The sequence below is a fragment of the Orycteropus afer genome, unplaced genomic scaffold (assembly GCF_000298275.1).
Source record: "Orycteropus afer afer isolate SDZICR_OR568_19922 unplaced genomic scaffold, OryAfe1.0 scaffold00378, whole genome shotgun sequence".
NCBI lineage: Eukaryota > Metazoa > Chordata > Mammalia > Tubulidentata > Orycteropodidae > Orycteropus > Orycteropus afer.
The window spans coordinates 1,328,260-1,346,995 of record NW_006921965.1 but is presented as its reverse complement, the minus strand read 5'-3'; the positions used below and the strand labels follow the sequence as shown (position 1 = coordinate 1,346,995).

Sequence of the window (18,736 nt, the reverse complement as noted above, 5' to 3'; positions counted from 1 at the left end):
AATTTCAATTTTGATTTCTTCTCTTACCCAGTCTTTCTCAAGGAGGGTGTTGTTCAGTTTCCACGTATTTACTCTTTTCCTGTTGATCTTCCTATTATTGATTTCTAATTTGATAGCATTATGACATAACAACAACAACAACAATGATCTGATACTGCAAAGATACTTTGCAGTATTTCGATGTTTTTAAATTTATTAAGGCTTGCTTTATGGGCTAACATATGGTCTATCATGGAAAAAGTTCCATATGCACTGGAGAAGACTGTATATTGTGCTGCTGTTGGGTGAAGTGCTCTATAGATGTCTATAAGACTAAGTTGGTGGATTGTATTGTTTAGCTCTTCTACATCTTTGTTGAGTTTCTTTCCAGTTTTTCTATCTTTCAAAGAAAATGGTGTATTAAAGTCTCCCACTATGAGTGTGGAGTCATCTATTTGGCTTTTCAACTCTTTTAAATTGTGATTTATGTATTTTGGGGCTCTTTCACTGGGTCCATAGATATTTATTATGGTTATATCCTCATGTTCAATTGATCCTTTAATCATTGTATAATGTCCTTCCTTGTCTCATATCGTGGTTTTTGTCTTAAAGTCAATTTGATCAGAAATTCATATTGCCACTCCTACTCTCTTACAGTTGCTATTTGCTTGATATTTCTTATTCCAACCTTTGATTTTTAATCTATTTTTGTCTTTATCTCTAAGGTATGTCTCTTGTAGGCAACATATTGATGGGTTTTGTTTTCTTATCCAATATGCAACTCTTCATCTCTTGAGTGGTGCATTTAATCCATTAACATTCAGGGTAATTATTTATAAGTTTGAATTTGTTGCTGTCATTTTGTTATGTGTTTTTTCATGTGTTCCTGGTTTCTTTGTTCCATATTATTTTCTGGGCTGAGCTCATTATGTTTATGAATCATGTTATCATTTCCTTTGTTGCTGTTGTTTTAGTATATGCTGAATATTTGTGCTTGTTCTCTTTTTTATTGGATGTGAAGGTTTATCATTTTTCTTTGAGGTTACTCTATGATTTACAATTTTATCCCTGAGTTTGTTGTTGTTGTTGTTGTTATGTGCCGTGGAGTCAGCCCTGACTCATAGCGACCCCTCCTTGGGTTTCTGAGGCAGTATCACTACGGAAGTAGGATTGCCCAACCTTCCTTCTGAGGAGTGGCTGGTGGGTTTGAACCGCCAGCCTTCTGGTTAGCAGTCAAATGCCTTAGCCACTATGCTACCAGAGCTCCCATCCCTGAGTTTAGAACAGTCTATTCAACTTGCAACTCTCTTAACAGGAGTGGAATTTTCTTGACAGCAACAATTACATTTGGTACTCATTTTATCTTTCACATGGAACTTTATGTTACTGGCCTCAGTCCTGTTGTTGTTGCTGGGTGCCAACATTGATTTTTGACTCCGCGACCTCAGGTGACAGAGTAGAACTACTCTCGTAGGGTTTTCTTGGTTGTAATCTTTACAGAAGCAGATTGCCAGGTCTTTCTCTTGGGGAGCTGCGGTATGGGTTCAAACTGCTAATCTTTCAGTTAGCAGCTGAGTGTTTAACCATTACACCACCAGGGATATTTGAGGTCAGTTCTGAGTGATCAGTGTGGAATAGTAATCATAATAGCCACCATTTCTAAAGAGCTTCCCATGCACCAGAGACCATGCCAAGTGCTGTACCTGTACAATCTTATCTAGTCCTCACCACAACTTTTTATACACGTATACCTCTTATTCCCACGTAACATATAAGATATGCAGGATGAAGGGAAAGTTAAGGTCAGGTACCTAGTGTGGGGGGGGAGCTGAAATGTGGTTCCACTGGTTTCTGATTCTAGAGCCTGTGCTCTTAGTGGTATAGTTGAACTTCACTACTAAATGAACCTAGTGTCTCAACATGTACTAGCTTGTTAGAAAGGAATTCCAATTATTAGTTAAACAAGTAATGGAATTTATATTAAAAAGTTAGCAATTGAGAACAAATAGAGTTGATTCACAAAGATGTCTAAGTCTGGATAGTCTCATTATTGGTCATAGGAAGAAACCTGCAAAAGGTAATCGGTTATCACTGAGAAGTTAGGAGTAAATGCAACTTTGTCTACATGCATTTTATCAAAGTGAAAGTGCTTTTGTCCAAAATTCAGCAAATTCTTCATAGTCCAATAAACAACTGGTAGGAGTTAAACAAGAAGACTTCAAGATGCTAAACTGCTATCTGATTTGTAGCAACTTTTCACACTCTGATCAGGGGCTGGTATCAGCCTCTGTCACCCTCAGCCTGGCTGTTGAAGACTGAATTGTACATTCAGCACGCATGGTTGAGACTTGCTGTGTGATGTCTAAGTTGCAGTTTTCCTTTCTTCTGCTGGATTGGCCCAGCTTCCAGGGGCTTCATCCTCAGTGTCCTCATCTTGCACACTGTTGTCCTGGTACAGCCAGACTTTCATATGCACTATCACTTCCACTGCATAGATAATGTATATTAAGATTAGAGTTCTTGCATATGTCAGCACTTGTCTGGGAATCATGATCTAAGCTAATTCTCATTGGCCAGAGGGATCCTATTCTCTGTGTTCTTCAGTCAGGGCTGGAGTCTTTAGGAGGCTGGAGTGATCCAGAATATGATTACTCTACATCCTAGCTGTACATATCACATACCTCTGGCCTTCTATTTAGACTTAGTGGGCAGCCCCATGTCTGACTGAGTTTATGACCCTTTGGGTACTGTGGGCTGGCTTTCTGGGCTAATGCTACTGCTGGGTTAGATTCCCTGTTCTGCCCAAGTCCAGTTTCTTTTCTTCTCCCTGTTAATCCACATTAGAGAAGTCCCAGCTTGTTCCGAACCTACCCCGAATCAAAGTAGTAAACCTTTGGGCAATACTTACAGGGATTTTATAGTCTGGATAATGTGAAATCAGGTCTTGAATGAAAGGATGCTTCAAGAGAACAGCAACTTCAATTGGTTCCAGATTCTTGGCACCTAGGTCCTGAAATATTTTTATGAAGTTCTTTAAAGAAGAAAAAATGATGAAATCAATTAGCTTTAAAAATCCTGTAGATGTTAAAAATTTACTTATGAAATCAATGTGCTATAACTTCTATACAATGATGCATTTTGGGCACAGTACTGTGAAAATATACTCAAAATTGAGGGCACATTTCCTTACGTACAGGTCGTCCCTTTTACAAAAACAATCTAACTGACCTCATAATAAATGTTCTCTGTCTTTAGCTGGCTGGCAAATCTGTCACAGTCTTGTGCTTCAGTTCCTCCTTGGAACACTTTGAGTAGTGTTTCCATGGAAATCTTTTCAGTGTTTGCATTTTCAGGGATTTCTTCTTCCTTTTCCTCTTTGAATTCTCTTTCTTCTCTTCCATTTTCTTCATATTCAGGAGATCCCTCCAGTGTACTTATATTAGTAAAGGAGGAGGTCTACAAAGTCAAATAAAGATAAAGCCAGACTGAAGTCTCAGCAGCAACAGAGGAATTTAGAACACACCAAGTTCATCACATATTATTTCTATGCAGTGGAATAATAGTGCCTACTGCAAACCAGCTAAACAATGCTCAGAAAGGGATGTTCTTGTTGCACTGGAAGCAACAGTTTTGAAATCCTAGAGCAACTCTGCTCTTGTGATCTGCAAGAGGTCTCAGTGTGAGGTATGTTCTATTTATCTCTATAAACCTTGGCTCACTACACTGCCAGGAACATCATATTCTTCACTCAAAGGACACTGCAATGAGTTAGTGTAGACTTCAAACTATAGATGTAGCTTTTAATACTATTTTCTTCTCAAAATTGTTTGTAGTTGAGGGATAATGACAAGCTAATGTCTCAAACTTGATTGATTCTAAGAGTTTCAGGAACATTTCTTTGGATACTGGTGGCTAATCCAACAAAATATGTAGAAAGCAAAGTGGAAAAGAAATCTGAATGTAGAAAAGCAGGTTGAGATTTCCACTGATATTCTTTGAAACTTGGCCAAGAACCATGAACTCAGGCATTTGGCAAATTTTGAATTTGTAAAGAGTAAATTCCATCAGGAGTAATTTCTCATGTATCAAAGATCTGTAAAATATCCCTACCATTTGAACCAGTAATGACAAGAATTAATCCTAAAGAAATATTCATGTGCACAAATATTTTTACATATGGATGCTCATTCCATATTATTTACAGCAAAAATAGAAAACTACATTTCCAAACATGAGCAAATGGTGAGACAACTGATCATACATTTGTGATGGAATACCAGGCATCCATGAAAATTATGATTTAAAATAGCTTTTTTTAAAAAAGATAAAAATAAAAAATAAAAAAATGGCATTAAAAACCCCTCATATTAAGTGCCAAATGAAAACAGAATGCAAAATACTAAATAACTAGAACCCTAATTTGCTTATACACCTATTATTACCTGAAAAAAGAAAACAGATATTGCACATTAAAAAGTTAACAGGAGTTACCTCTGGATAAAGGAATATTTGATTTCTTTTTTCCTGTTTTGTACTTTCTAAAATCTCTATAGCAAATTTCTCTCCCTCCCTCTCTCCCTCTGTGTCTATATGTGTGTTTGTGTTTCTGATAGTGTTGTTGTTGTTAAGTGCCATCGACTTTTTTCTGACTCATAGTGACCCCATGCACAGCAGAACGAAACACTGTCCGATCCCGCACCAGCCCCACAATCCCTGCTATACTTGAGCCCATCATCGCAGCCACCGTGTCAATCCATCTCGTTGAAGGCCACCCTCTCTTTCGTCGACCCTCCACCCTACCAAGCATGACATCCTTCTCTAGGGAATGGTCCCTTCTTACAACATGACCAAAATAGGTGAGACAAAGTCTGGCCATTCTTGCTTCCAAGGAGCATTCTGGCTGCACTTCCTCCAGGACAGATCTGTTAGCTCTTTTCGCAGTCCATGGTACTTTCAGCATTCTTCGCCAGCACCACAACTCTCAAAAGCATCAACTCTTCTTCGGTCTTCCTTATTCATTGTCCAGCTCTCACATGCATACCAGGCAATTGGAATATCATGGCTTGTGTCAGGCGCACCTTAGTCCTCAAGGAGATATCCTTGCTCCTCAGCACTTGATACAATTCCTTTGCAGTTGACTTTCCCAATGCTACACGTCGTCTAATGTCCTGACTGCTGCTTCTGTTGGCATCAATTGTAGAAACAAGCAACGTGAATTCTTTGACAACCTCAATCTTCTCTCCATTTATTGTGATGCTGCTCATTGGTCCAGTTGTGAGGATTTTTGTTTTCTTTATATTTCTGATAGTGAGGTAACCTATATTTGAAAATGGACATTTTGGAAGGCTGACTGGCCAAAGGGCAGAGAATAGTGAGTACTATTCTCTTTATCCCCAGGAAGGACATATGGTTTTGCTGATGCTAATTTATGTTAAAAACAAAAGGAGGGTGCCAATGTTTGTAAACTTTGAATTAAACTAAAACATTAAGTGCACAGATTGCCTGTTTTGCAAATAGCCATTTAAGCCCCATGTATAACAAGCTTTGGCATAGAACAGACTTAAGCCTCTGTTAGTCATATGGCCCTGTTAGGAATTTCAGAGGGGCCATGGGCAGTGGAATGAAGACAGGTTGCATTTGCTATTATTTGGATTTCTAAATCCTTTGCTTAATTTTAACTTTATTTTGATCTTGAAGAGAGTGAGAGCAAGAGAATGCTACAAGTTGAAGATTTAGCAATTAAGTTTAAATATACATGCATATATTGGTATATCTGTGTGTGTATGTAGAAATGTATACACACATATATGTAAAGTGTTGTTAGTTGATGTTGAGTTGATTTCAACTCATGGTGACCCCATGTATGTCACTGTAGAATTGTTCTCCATTAGGTGTTCAAGGCTGTGACCTTGTGACCTTTTGGAAGTAGACTGCCAAGGCTGTATTCTGAGATGACTCTGGGTGGGTTCAAATAGTCAACCTTTTGGCTAGTAGTCAAGCACTTAACCACTTATGCTACCCAGGGATATATAACTATATATGTTGTTCTTATTGGTATATATTTTCAAGTTGGTTCCAACTTATAGTGACTGGTCCCTTCTGACAACATGACCAAAGTAGGTGAGATGAAGTTTCATCATTCTCATTTCTAAGGAGCAGTCTTATTACATTTTCCAAGACAGATTTGTTTGCTCTTCTGGCAGCCCACGTTATTTTCAGTATTCTTCACCAACACCACAACTGAAATGCATAGTCAGGGTGTGAAACATCATGCTGAGTGAATGAAGAATGCCTGGATTTCTCCTCAGAGTGCACCACAGGTGCTCCATCCACAAGATACAGACAGAACCTATGGGTGGGTGAATAACTAGTCTGGTTAGATAAGCAAGGATACCAAAGTTAAACAATCAAAGAACCTGGCATCTCTGTCCTGACTCTGTAATTGTTATCATTTTAAATCCATCAAATCTATTCCAACTCACGGAGACCCCATGTGATGAAGTGCAGCTCTTTTCTTGGCTATAATCTTTATAGTACCAGATCACCAGGTCTTTCTGCTGTGGGCCTCTGGGTGGGTTCAGACCATCGACCTTTCAATTAGCAGTTGAGCACTTAACTATTGGAGGGACTAATTTTTCAAAGGGCACATTGGTGGTTCAGTGGTAGAATTGTCACCTCCTGTGAAAGAGACCAAGGTTCTATGACCAGCAAACACCTCTCATGTGCAGCCACCACTGTCTGTCAGTGGAGGCTTGTATATCGTGATGATGCTAAACAGGTTTCAATGGAACTTTTAGATTAAGATGAGGAAAAAAGACTTAGCAATCTACTTCTGAAAATTAGCCAGTAAAAACATTATGGATCATGATAGTCCAATTCCCAATGGATCACAGGGAAAGTGCTGGACTGGGTAGCATTTCATTCCATCATCTGTAGGATCTCCATGAGTGGAACTGACTCTACAGCACCCAATAGCGGCACCACCACCGGCAATTTTTTGAAGGCTCAATATAATCATCATGGGATACATTAATTTTCTGTGTTTTATTTATTTTTGTTGGCAGTCAAACATATCCATTCATGATTTCTATATGAACAGTTTAATAACATTGGTTACATACTTCACATTTTGTCACTACTCTATCTCTACTCATATACATACATACTCTGGTAGCATAGTGCTTAAGGCACTTGGCTGCTAACCAGAAGGCTGGCTGTTCAAACCCACCAACCACTCCTCGGAAGGAAGGTTGGGCAATCCACTTCTGTAGTGATATCACCTTGAAAACCCAAGGAGGGGTGGCTATGAGTCAGGTCTGACTCAATGGCACATAACAACAATAACATATACATCACCATTACTTTAGGATCTTTGCCTCTTAAGGTTCTCATCTGCGGTTTAGATTAATCGTTGTCAAATTACACTCATATAGATAACTCTTTATAAGAGTGCTATGCTGAGGTAAACAGTTTTTACTAATTTGGCTATAATTATTGTTTAACAATGGCTTTACGGAAATGTATTGATTCAAAATTTCAAGGTTATTTCTAGGCATTAGAGTTGGGGATTCTCCCAGTTTCAGTGAATCCAGTAAGTCTGTTTTCCATGTGAGTTTGAAGTTCCATTCCATGCTTTTCCTCCTTTTGATCAAGATCTATTATGTCCTTGATTGAAAGATTCAATTATGATAATTGGGTATCATCCATTTCTTCTGGTCTCATAGTAATGGAGCTAGTAGTTTATGGAGGCAATTAAACCTGAGGTCCAGATAAATGATTTTTTTTTTTTTAATCAAAAAGTAACAAAGTAAAACATCTGAAACTTTAGAGCAAAGAATTCTTAAATGATTAGTGTCATAGGGTGATTTTTAAGTTCCGCCATTATTTGTAAGCACAGCTCTCCAGGAGGTTAGGGGAGGAGTAGACTTAGTGGCTCAGTGGAAGCAGAAGGAGATGAGGGGACCAGCTGCCTGAGGACTGCAGGGTGTGCACAACAGGGAGCTCACTCCAACAGAGAGCTCTGGAGGACAGTGATTTTGAATGTGGGTCCACGAACAAAACCAGTGATGTCAGTTTGGAGAAAAGCCAGTGCTTCTGAATGAGCAACTATCGGTGGCGTCCAAATGCTGTGTGAGTCTCATCATCATCTAAGTGGTGGAAAAGACTGTGCTGTCAAACATCCCGTCACATGCAGCTAACTCTCAAAGGCAGCCCTGAGGACTCCCTGCAAATGTGTCCACAGAATGATGCTTGGTGTCCTGGCTGACCATGCATTTCTATTATTCAGTCATCTGGGTCCTATATCTGAGAAGGCAGTACAGAAGGTCAATCCTTAGGACAAACATAGGCAAAGATGTCAAGGAGCAGGATGGAATGGAAATGTATGTGCTTCAAATCCCAGGACCTCAACACTTTCTGCCAAGATGCTTTTTTACAAAATTTCTAAAATGTAGGAGATTCAAGCTCACAATTTATGGAATTCCCACAACATAACCTCATGCCACACAGTTTACAGAATGAGCTGTTTTTCCAAATGCTACTCATTTAAAGATCCATCAGGACCAGAGTGATTATGGTGATATGTTGTGTTGCTGTTCTTCTTTCAAATTACCCACAAAGCCGTGGATTCAAAGAGAGATTTGCACCACATGAAAATGGTCAGCTTGGGCAGCAGAAATAGAGTAAGAAGGAATGGAATATTGGGACAATTTTCAGCTGCTTATGCAGAACAAAAGCAGAGACCTGCTTGCCTATCTTGGGAGTGAAAATGGATCTCTAGGAGGTGCTATATCTGAGCAGGTTTTTTACAGTGTCCTATGGTGAGGTTGCTCAGGAAAACAGAGCACAGAGGGAAAGGAAACAGAAATAGAGTGGCATAATTGGAGGCAGGATGGTGAGGACAGAGGGTGAGCAAGAATGAGCAAGGTGGATGGGTCCTGTGTTTGAAGAAATCCTGGGTTCACTCCAAGCCAGGAGTCAGGCTGTGTGTGTGTGTGTATGTGTGAGAGAGAGAGAGACACACACAGAGAGAGAGACAGAGAGACAGAGATATAGAGAGAGACAGACAGACTGAGACCTCTGTCCCCTGCCCCAGTCAATCTCTACTGAGTGGTGTGCTTGGCTCAGTTCCTTTACAGTGTGCTAGGGGTTTAAAAGAACTCTTGAGAGGAACACTCTAGAAAAGCTGTCTCCTAGGTGGAGATTCAGCAAAGGAGTGGTTCAGGGAAGGACACAGAGGCTTCGTGAGCTAGCTGGTCTAGCTGTTACTCACCTCGGTGCCTGTCTGTTGCTGTGGCAACAGCTCTAGCAGATGCTTCTTCTCTGGTCATTCCAGTTCATTGCAGCCTCTGGATCCTGCTGCTCTCTCTGCCTGCAATGTCTGTTTTCCTTCTCTCTGCCTTGGAGATTGGATGCCTTCCTACCTCTTTCCCTCTTCCCCTTATTCCCTTCCTTCCTAGCCATATTTGCAAACATTCATTGAGCACTTGCTGTGCAGCCGCTACTCTGGGAGGACATAAAGTAGGAGTCGCTGGGTAGTACAAAGGGTTAACACAATCAGCTACTAAGCAAAAAATTGATGTTCAAATCCACCCAGAGGCACCTTGAATGAAGGGCCTGGTGATCTACTTTGTCAAAATCGGCCATTGAAAACTCTGTGAAGCACAGTTCTATTCTGACATACATGGGGTCACCATGAGTTGGAGGTGACTTGATGGCATCTTATTAAATATTGGTAATACAGTATTCCCAAACTCTAGGTGCAAACAACTTTCCAGTGTTGTTGTTGTTAGGTGCTATCGATTTGGCTCTGAATCGTAGCAACCCTATGTACAACAGAAGGGAGCATTGCCAGGTCCCGTGCCATCCTCACAATCATTGCTATCCTTGAGCCCATTGTTAGAGCCACTGTGTCAATCCATCTTGTTGAGGGTCTTCTTTTTCACTGACCACCTACCAAGCATGATGTCTTTCACTAGGGATTGGTCCCTCCTGATAACATGTACAAATTATGTGAGACGAAGTCTCGTCATCCTCACTTCTAAGGAGCATTTCAGCTGTACTTTTTCCAAGACAGATTAGCTCATTTTTCAGGCAATCTGTAGTATATTCAATATTCTTCATCACAACAATAATTTAAATTCTTCTTCAGGCTTCCTTATTCATTGACCAGCTTTTGCGTGCATCTGAGTTAATTAAAAATACCATGGCTTGGGTCAGGCGCACATTGGTCCTCAAAGTGACATCTTTGCTTTTTAACACTTTAAGGGTCTTTTGCTGTAGGAGGTTGGCCCAATGAAATATGTCTTTTGATTTCATGACTGCTGCTACCATGGGTGTTGATTATGAATCCAAGTAAAAGGAAATCCTTGATAACTTCAATCTTTTCTCTACTAATCATGAAGTTGCTTATTGGTCCAGTTGTGAGGATTTTTGTTTTCTTTATGCTGAGGTTTAATCCTTACTGAAAGTTGTGGTCTTTGATCTTCATCAGTAAATGCTTCAAGTCCTCTTCCCTTTAAGCAAGCAAGATTGTGTCATCTGCATATTGCAGGTTGTTAATGAATTTCCCTCCAATCCTGATGCCACATTTTTTTTTTCACATAGTCCAACTTCTTAGATTATTTGCTTAGCATACAGATTTAAAAAGTACGATGAAAGGCTACAAACCTGACACACACCTCTTCTGTTTTAAAGCACAGAATATCCCTTTGTTCTGTTTGACTGACTGTGTCTTAGTCTGTGCATAGGTTCTGCATGAACATAATTTAGTGTTCTGGAATTCCCATTCTGTGCAATGTTATCCATAATTTATTATGATCTACATAGTCAATTACCTTTTCATGGTCAATAAAATGCTGGTAAACATCTTTCTGATATTCTTTGCTTTCAGCCAAGATCCATCTGACATCAGCAATATTCCACATCCCATACTGAATCAGGCTTGAATTTCTGGCAGTTGCCTCTCAATATACTGCTATAATCATTTTTGAGTTATTTTCAGAACAGTTTTACTTCTGTGTGATATTAATGATACTGTTTCATAATTTTCAGTTGATAAACCCTTGCCCAGTTACTGCATGTCTCCTTACTCCCCCTTCCTCTGCCACCTTCTCAACATAGCAGCCGGACAGAGTTGAAACAGTGAAGTCTATGCGATTCAGAACTGACAGACTGCCTTGTTTTTCTGGGTCTCTTAAGGGTTCTGCCTTTTACAAGTTATAGTCTTACCACTTTTCTATCCCTTATTTTAGTGGAAAATATTTGAGTTTTTCTTCTCTGGCAGGTTTTGGCCTTACTTAGATTCTGACTTTTGTAGGTTTTATTGTATATTTTAAGCCAGATGACCTCACACTTCCAGTGACTTCTCATCTTCCACAGAGTGAAAGCCAAGGTCCCTATAGTGGCCCTTAGAGCTGTCACCCCCCTCAACTTCCTTTCCTGCTACTGTCTGCCAGCTTACTCCTCTCCAGTTGCGTAGGCCTATCTGCTATGCCTTGGAACACACCACGTGAGGGCCCCTTCAGGGCTTTTGTCCTCACTCTTGCCTGGATGGAAAAAAAAAAAAAAAAAAAATTAAGCACTCAGGTTGGGCTATCTACTTCCATAGTGATACTGCCTCAGAAACCCAAGGAGGGGTCTCTATGTGTTGGATCCGACTCGACAGTGAGATTAAGGCTGATGTGAGTTTTAAAAGTGAAAAATCCTACTTTCTAGAACTGAATGGTATGTTTCCAGACTGAAATGGCCAACTGAATGCCCATTACCATGGATAAATACAGACAACAAGCATACCAGGCCAAAAGAGGATTCTACAAACTTCCAGAGGAAAGAAACAGGGCACATACGAAAAAACCGACTACATAACTACATGGCTATAGAGTGACTACGTGAATTTCTGGAACAGTCAAAGCCTTGAGTCATAATCAACTCCATGACAACTGGTTTGGATTTTTGTTTTATAGTCACCCTTGTTTAAAATGCTCTTCCCTCAGATATCTGCATGGCCCTCTCCCTCATGGCTCCCACCTTCACGTTCTCCAGGCCTTTACTTATATGTTTCTTCACAGAAAGCTTGTCTCTGACCACATTATTTAAAATCACAGTCCCTCACCCCAACTCCTATATTGATTTTTTCTCTATAGCATTAATCACCTTTTGATATAATCTATATTTCTATTTCCACCAGTTTATTTGTTATCTGTTTTTCCCCACTGGAACTAACCAAACCCGTGGAAGGTTTTTTTTTTTTTTTTTTTTTTTAATCTGTTTTATTCTCTGCTGTATCCCAGGCCAACAGTGGGTCCTGGTATGTAGAGGTGCTCCATAGGTGTTGGCTGAATAACTGAACATGTGCATGAGACAGTGCTCAGCCCCACCAGAGAGCTGCTGGATAGAAAGGGGATCCAGTCGAGCAAACTCTCCGTGTTGGTCTTCCACGTGAGGGGAAGCTTTTTGGAATGATTTGGCATTTGAAGGAGGCCTTGAAGATTGGGAAGGCCTCAGGCCCCTCGAGCTGAGATGAAGGGTATGCCAGGAGGAGGGAAGAGCAAGAGCAAAGGCAGGGAGACAGGGAGAAAGAAGAGTAAACACCTCTTTTGACTGGGAATGCCCATGTTAGTCTGCTCTTTATTCTGTGTTTCCTTGTTTGGTTTATAATTCTTTCATTGTTTTCTGTATGGATGGGGCAACTGGACACAATCCCTTTAGGAGAGCTAATTGTACTTAGCTAATTGTACTAATTGTACTTCTTCAGGATCCCTCACAGGTTTCAGAGCTATGCAATGGGTATGATTTCGAGTTAATTAATTAGTGGATTGACTGCTCAATTCATTATTTACTGAGCTCTGTGTCAGGCCCTGCAGTAGGTTCTGGGATGCAGAACAAGACAGCTGCCTCTCCCCGTCCCCTTCTGGTCTGGGGTGCGGGGAGGCTTAGAGTCCACAGAGGAAGCTGACTCTGAAGAAGTATTACAAGTGTGAGGAGTATTGTGAAGGGGAAGCACTGAGTGCTTGGGGACATTTATAAGGAGGTACATGATGTGGCTGAGGTCAGGGAGGGCCTCCCTAAGAATGGGTCATTGAGACCTCATGCTGTGTTTCAATACAGGCTATCTTTAAGTTAAGGAGGGTCAGTCTAATGGGGGACACAGAAACATCCCCTGGAAAGCTACAAGTATAGTCCCAGTGAGTGCAGATTATACCTTACTCTTTACATAACTGAGAAAAGAGATTTGATGGTACAGTGGTTAAAGCATTCAGCTGAAAACCAAAAGGTCAGTGGTTCAAATCCACCAGCTGCTCCATGGGAGAAAGATAAAGCTGCTTCTGTAAAGATTTACAGTCTTTGGAATCCTATAGGGGCAGTTCTACTCTGTCCTATAGGGTCACTATGACCTAGAATCAACTTGATGTCAGTGAGTGTGGACTTAACTAGGAAACTTTAAATTGATATTCTAGCTTCTAAGAAGACATCATCCTGAGCAGAATAAACACTTCTTGCTTCTGTTTCCATTGATGTGTAAATGTTGAACCATGTCTACAGCATAATGGATTGAAGACCCCCAAGTTATTGGCTTACTATAGACTCTGTTTGGCCTTGCTCTGGCCTTGGTGGAAGGGGAAGGAGATCCCCCGTCCATCTTCTCAGGGCCAAACTTCAGGATTGCATCCAAGAAAGCCTGTGTCTACCTGGATGTGATAGCCCCAGTTTTTTCAAACTAGCCAGCATTCTCTTATTTTGACAAACATGTCTGTAAAGGAAAGAAGTGTGGCCAGGACATCTGAGGAGTTTGGACTGGGCAGAACTCCCTTCCCTCTCTGTCCACAAAGGGAGAAGGGAAAAAAGTGCTCTATTGGGACAATTCTCACTCTCCAAAAATATGCAAATGGGCACCTAAGGAACACCTTAGTTAGCACCCTGCTCTAGCTTTCTTCCTCCTGAACAAGCCAGAGGTGCCAACTCCTTGAGATCTAAGGGGAATGTAAAGCAGCATCTTAATTACAATCATGCTCTTTGTCATTGGGTGCAGGGACACACAGTGGCTGTGGATTTCAGTCACCTGGGCTCTGGCCTGAAAGACTATCAAGCACCCCATTTATGTGAAGTGTGTCTGAGGCTTGAACTTCTTTTATGTAGAAATTTCATCCAATTTAACAAATTGATTAGGTGGATATCCAGTTGACTTTCAATATTATTATAAAGGGTCAGCTTTACAGGGCAAACTTTGATTTTACTAAGAAACTTTGAGCAAATTTTGGTTTTATGACAGAAGCGGTTGTTAGACAGTGACTCAGCAGGTATTAATCTAATAACTAATTCAGTAAACTGCTCCCAGGGTGGTGCACCCAGTGTGCAGTCAACTTCTATCCTAACTACTGGCAGTCCAAACTCACCCAGTGGCAGCCCGGTGATCTGCTTCTGTAAAGATTACAAAAACACAAACTCATTGCCATTGAGTTGATTACAAATCATACCACCCCTGTAGGCTAGAGTAGAACTGCCCCATAGGGTTTCCAGTGTATAAATCTTTATGGAAGCAGACTGCCACATCTTTCTTCCGCAGAGCGGTTGATGGGTTTGAACTTCCCAAATGCTTAACCATTGCACCAAGAAAACCCTCTGGAGAAGTCCTACTCAGAAACACATGGGGTCATCACAAGTTGGAATCAACTCAACAGCAATAGTTTGTTTTTATTTGGTATACTATGTGTAAAGGCACAGAACAGGGCAGTGTTTTGTTCTGCTGTACATAGGGTCACTATGAGTCAGAGCCGACCCAACAGCACCTGTCAGAGCCAACTTGACGGCACCTAACAACAACAACATGTGTAAAGGAATCTTGGGGTAATGTAAATGATTAACATGCTTGGATGATAACCGAAAGGCTGGGGGCTCGAGTCCACCTAGAGGTACCTCAGAAGAAAGGTCTGGTGATCTACTTCTGACATCAGCCAATTAAAATTCTATGGAGCACAGTTTTACTCACACTCATGGGATCATCATGAGACAGAATCAACTCAATGGCAAGTGCTTAACTCCTATAAGCATTAAATAAGGCAGCTGGGGAAATACGCAGATGAAAAGGACAGAGAGGCCAGTGCTAGTCCATTTCTGGAAGGCAGTTACCTTTTCTACAATGAGAGCAGGAGTTTCAATTCTCCGGAAGACATGAGTCCCAATAGCCACACTGAGGGCCCTGTAGACGCCTTCCACAGTATCTGGGTGACAAGCAAAATAAAGCAGCATCTGTGTATAGTCCAGCTGGGGTGGATCTTTTTCATAGTCAGCAAACAGCCTGAAGAAAAACTGTCAAAGGAAAAGAATTAAATCAAAGATAAAATTCGTATACTCTGGTAGTCAGTAGATGGACAGAGCAAGGACGTATTCCTCCAAGAGTTTACCTTCTGAGAATTAATAAGGTTCCTTTCTGAGAATTCAGGTGGTAGCATTGACATACAACAAACAGATGATATTGACCAAGGGAGTCTCTGGGTGGTGCAGCAGATTAGTGCCCTAGGCTGCTAACTGGAAGGGTTTGAGCAGTACTGCCTGCGCTGACTTGCCCTGTTTCTCTGTTATCATGAGGCTGTTGCAGTAATCCACATGAAATGCCTGTGGCTTGCTCAGGTGGCAGCAGTGGGACTAGTGAGAAGTGGTGAGATTCTTGGTATATTTTGAAGGTAGAATTCTCAGGACTTCCTGAGGAACTTGGTGTAGAGTTTGAAATATAGAGAAAAATTAGAAATGACTCCTAGGGTTTTAGTCCCAGCAACGAGAAGGATGGAGTTTCCACTGATTTAGGTAGAAGAGGCTTAAAATGAAGATTAAGAGGTAGGTGGTAGGGAAGGCATTTGACTGCTAATCAGAATGCTGGTGGTTCAAATCCACCAGCCACTCCTCAGAAGAAAGGTTGGGTAATCTATTTCCATAGAGATACCACCTTGGAAACCCAAGGAGGAGTCTCTCTGAGTTGGAACTGACTTGATGGCAGTGAGTTTGGTTTTTTGGTTTGGTTTGGTTTGTCAGGGAGGGGAGATCAGGTGTCCAATTTTGGACATAGTAGGCTTTGGTGTCTGCTAAATATTTCAAGTGGAGAAGTCAAATAGGAAGTTGCATCTAGAAGTCTAGAGTTTGGAAGGAGGTCTGGGGTAGAGATGGACACTTGTGATTCATCAGCAAATAAATAGCACTTAAAACCATAAGACTGGCTTTAAGAAATATTAACCAGCCAGAGAGAATGGAAGGATGCTATATGCTTTCACTGGACAGAAACTGTGGAAAAGAGATTAGGACAATACTTGTGAATTTTTAATATGTAAAAATTCAAGCCACTTTTCTCAGAAAAAAACTCTCAAGATCTTTGAACAGTGGGAACATTGCTCCTGATACTGTGTGTGGAAAGCTGTGTAGCCAGAACATATGGCTCACTGAGCATCATCAGTCACAAGGAAGTGTGTTGTCACTATAAGGGGACCACAACATGATTGCAACACAGAGATGTCTCATGGTTCCTTTTTTTAAGTCTGGAATTACGTTTTATCTAGTGCCTGGGACTCTGAGGTCACCCAGGCCTAAAAACAGTGACTTTGGCCAAGTCTCCAGGAACCCCTGAAGGGTGTGACTCAGAGGGAAGATCCAGAGCACAGAGAGCATGGATGACAAGGCATGAGAGCTGGCTAAAACCCTGGACTGTAGCCCAAGCTCTTTATGAGAAGATAGAGGCCTTGCGAGATGAAGGGACTGCCTAACATCCCACAGTGAGTCGTGGCAGGATTGGAAGCAGAACTGAGGACTCCCGACCCCCAGAATACCCAACTCAAGGGGGCATTTCTTTTTCCTGATTTAGTCTCTCCTATTCTAGTTACAGCAAAAGTACTTATTTTGTTATTTTTTATTTTCTCTTTTAACACTTTTCTTTAGCATGTTAGCCATTGCTGTTGTCAGGTATCACTGAGTTGATTCCAACTCACAGTGACCCTATGCACAACAGAACAAAACACTGCCTGGCCCTGCACCGTCTTCATAATCGTTGCCAAACTTTAGCCCATTGTTGCAGCCACTGTGTTAATCCATCTTGTTGAGGGTCTTACCCTTTTTTGCCGACCCTCTGTTTTACCAAGCACGATATCTTTCTCCAGGGACTAGTCCCTCACTCTGGTGGTGTAGTGCCTAAGGCATTTGACTGCTAACCAGAAGGCTGGTGGTTCAAATCCACCAGACACTCCTTGGAAGGAAGGCTGGGCAATCTACTTCCATAGGGATACTGCCTCGGAAACCCAGGGATGGGTCACTATGAGTACAGTAGTGACTTTGCCTTTTGAGTCCCTCCTGATAATATGATCAAAGTATAAGAGGTGAAGCCTCCCCATCCTTGCTTCTGCCTTACATCTTCCAAGACAGATTTGTTTGTTCTTCTGTCAGTCCATGGTATAATCAATATTCTTCACTGACACCATAATTTAAAGGCAACAATTCTTCTTTTGTCTTCTTTATTCTCTGTCCAGCTTTCACATGCATATGGGGTGACTGAAAATACCATGGTTTGGGTCAGATGCACCCTAGTCTTCAAAGTGACATCTTTGCTCTTTAACACCTTTAAAGTCTTTAAAGGTCTTTTGCAGCAGATTTGTCTGTTACAATATGTCATCTGATTTCTTGACTGCTGCTTTAAGGGGCATTGATTGTGGAAATAAGTAAATTGAAATCCTTGACAATGTCAATCTTTTCTCTGTTTATCATGATGTTGCTTATTGGTCAAGTTGTGAGGATCTTTGTTATTTTATGTTGAAGTATAATCCATACTGAAGGTTGGAGTCTTTGATCTTCATCAGGGAGTTCTTCACATCCTCCTCAATTTCAGCAAGCAACATTGTGTCATCTGCATATTTCAGGTTATTAATAAGTCATCCTTAAGTTCTGATGCCAGATTCTTCTTTATATAGTCCACCTTCTTGGATTATTTTCTTAGCATATAGATTGAATAAATATGGTAAAGGGATACAACCCTTTCACCCAAATCACAATATATTTTTTTAAAAGGATATACACCTTTCCTGATACACACCTTTCCTGATATTAAACCATGTAGTATCCCCTTGTTCTGTTTGAACAATTGCCTCTTGGTCTATGTACAGGTTCCCCTTGAGCACAAGTAAGTGTTCTGGAATTTCCACGTTATCCATAAGCTGTTATGATCCACAGAGTTGAATGCATTTGCATAGTCAACAAAGAACATGTAAATATCTCTCTGGTATTCTTTGCTTTCAGCCAAGAAATCAGCAGTGACATCCCTTGTTCCATGTCCTCTTCTGAATCTGGCATGAATTTCTGGCAGTTCCCTTTAGATGCATTGCTGCAACCATTTTTGAATTATTTTCAGCAAAATTTTACTTGTGTGTGAAATTAATGCTATTGCTCAGTAATTTCTGCATTCTGTTGGATCACCTTTCTTTGGAATGGGTACAAATATGGATGTCTTGCTCTCAGTTGGTCAGGTAGTTGTCTTCCAAATTTCTTGGCATAGATAAGTGAGTGCTTCCAGCATTGTATCTCTGTGTTGAAACATCTCAATTGCTATTCCACCAATTTCCAGAGCCTTCTTTTTGTTAATTCTGTCAGTGCAGGTTGGACTTTTTCCTTCAATACCATCAGTTTTTGATTATATGCTACCTCGTGAAATGTTGAACTTCAATCAATTCTTTTTTTGGTACAGTGACTTGGTGTATTCCTTCCATCTTCTTTTGGTGCTTCTGGCCTC

The 18,736-nt window shown here is 40.8% G+C and overlaps 1 protein-coding gene across 1 annotated transcript in view; it reads right to left on the bottom strand.

Moving 5' to 3' along the window:
- SPEF2 (sperm flagellar 2) overlaps positions 1 to 18,736 on the bottom strand; it is a 369,265-nt gene that overhangs the window by 19,666 nt on the left and 330,863 nt on the right. The window contains exons 29-31 of the mRNA XM_042782582.1: positions 15,106 to 15,285; positions 3,208 to 3,435; positions 2,888 to 3,010 (exon numbers count right to left, since the gene is read on the bottom strand). Of these exons, the coding sequence (XP_042638516.1) occupies positions 2,888 to 3,010; positions 3,208 to 3,435; positions 15,106 to 15,285 (531 nt within the window). The remainder of the gene's footprint in view (positions 1 to 2,887; positions 3,011 to 3,207; positions 3,436 to 15,105; positions 15,286 to 18,736) is intronic.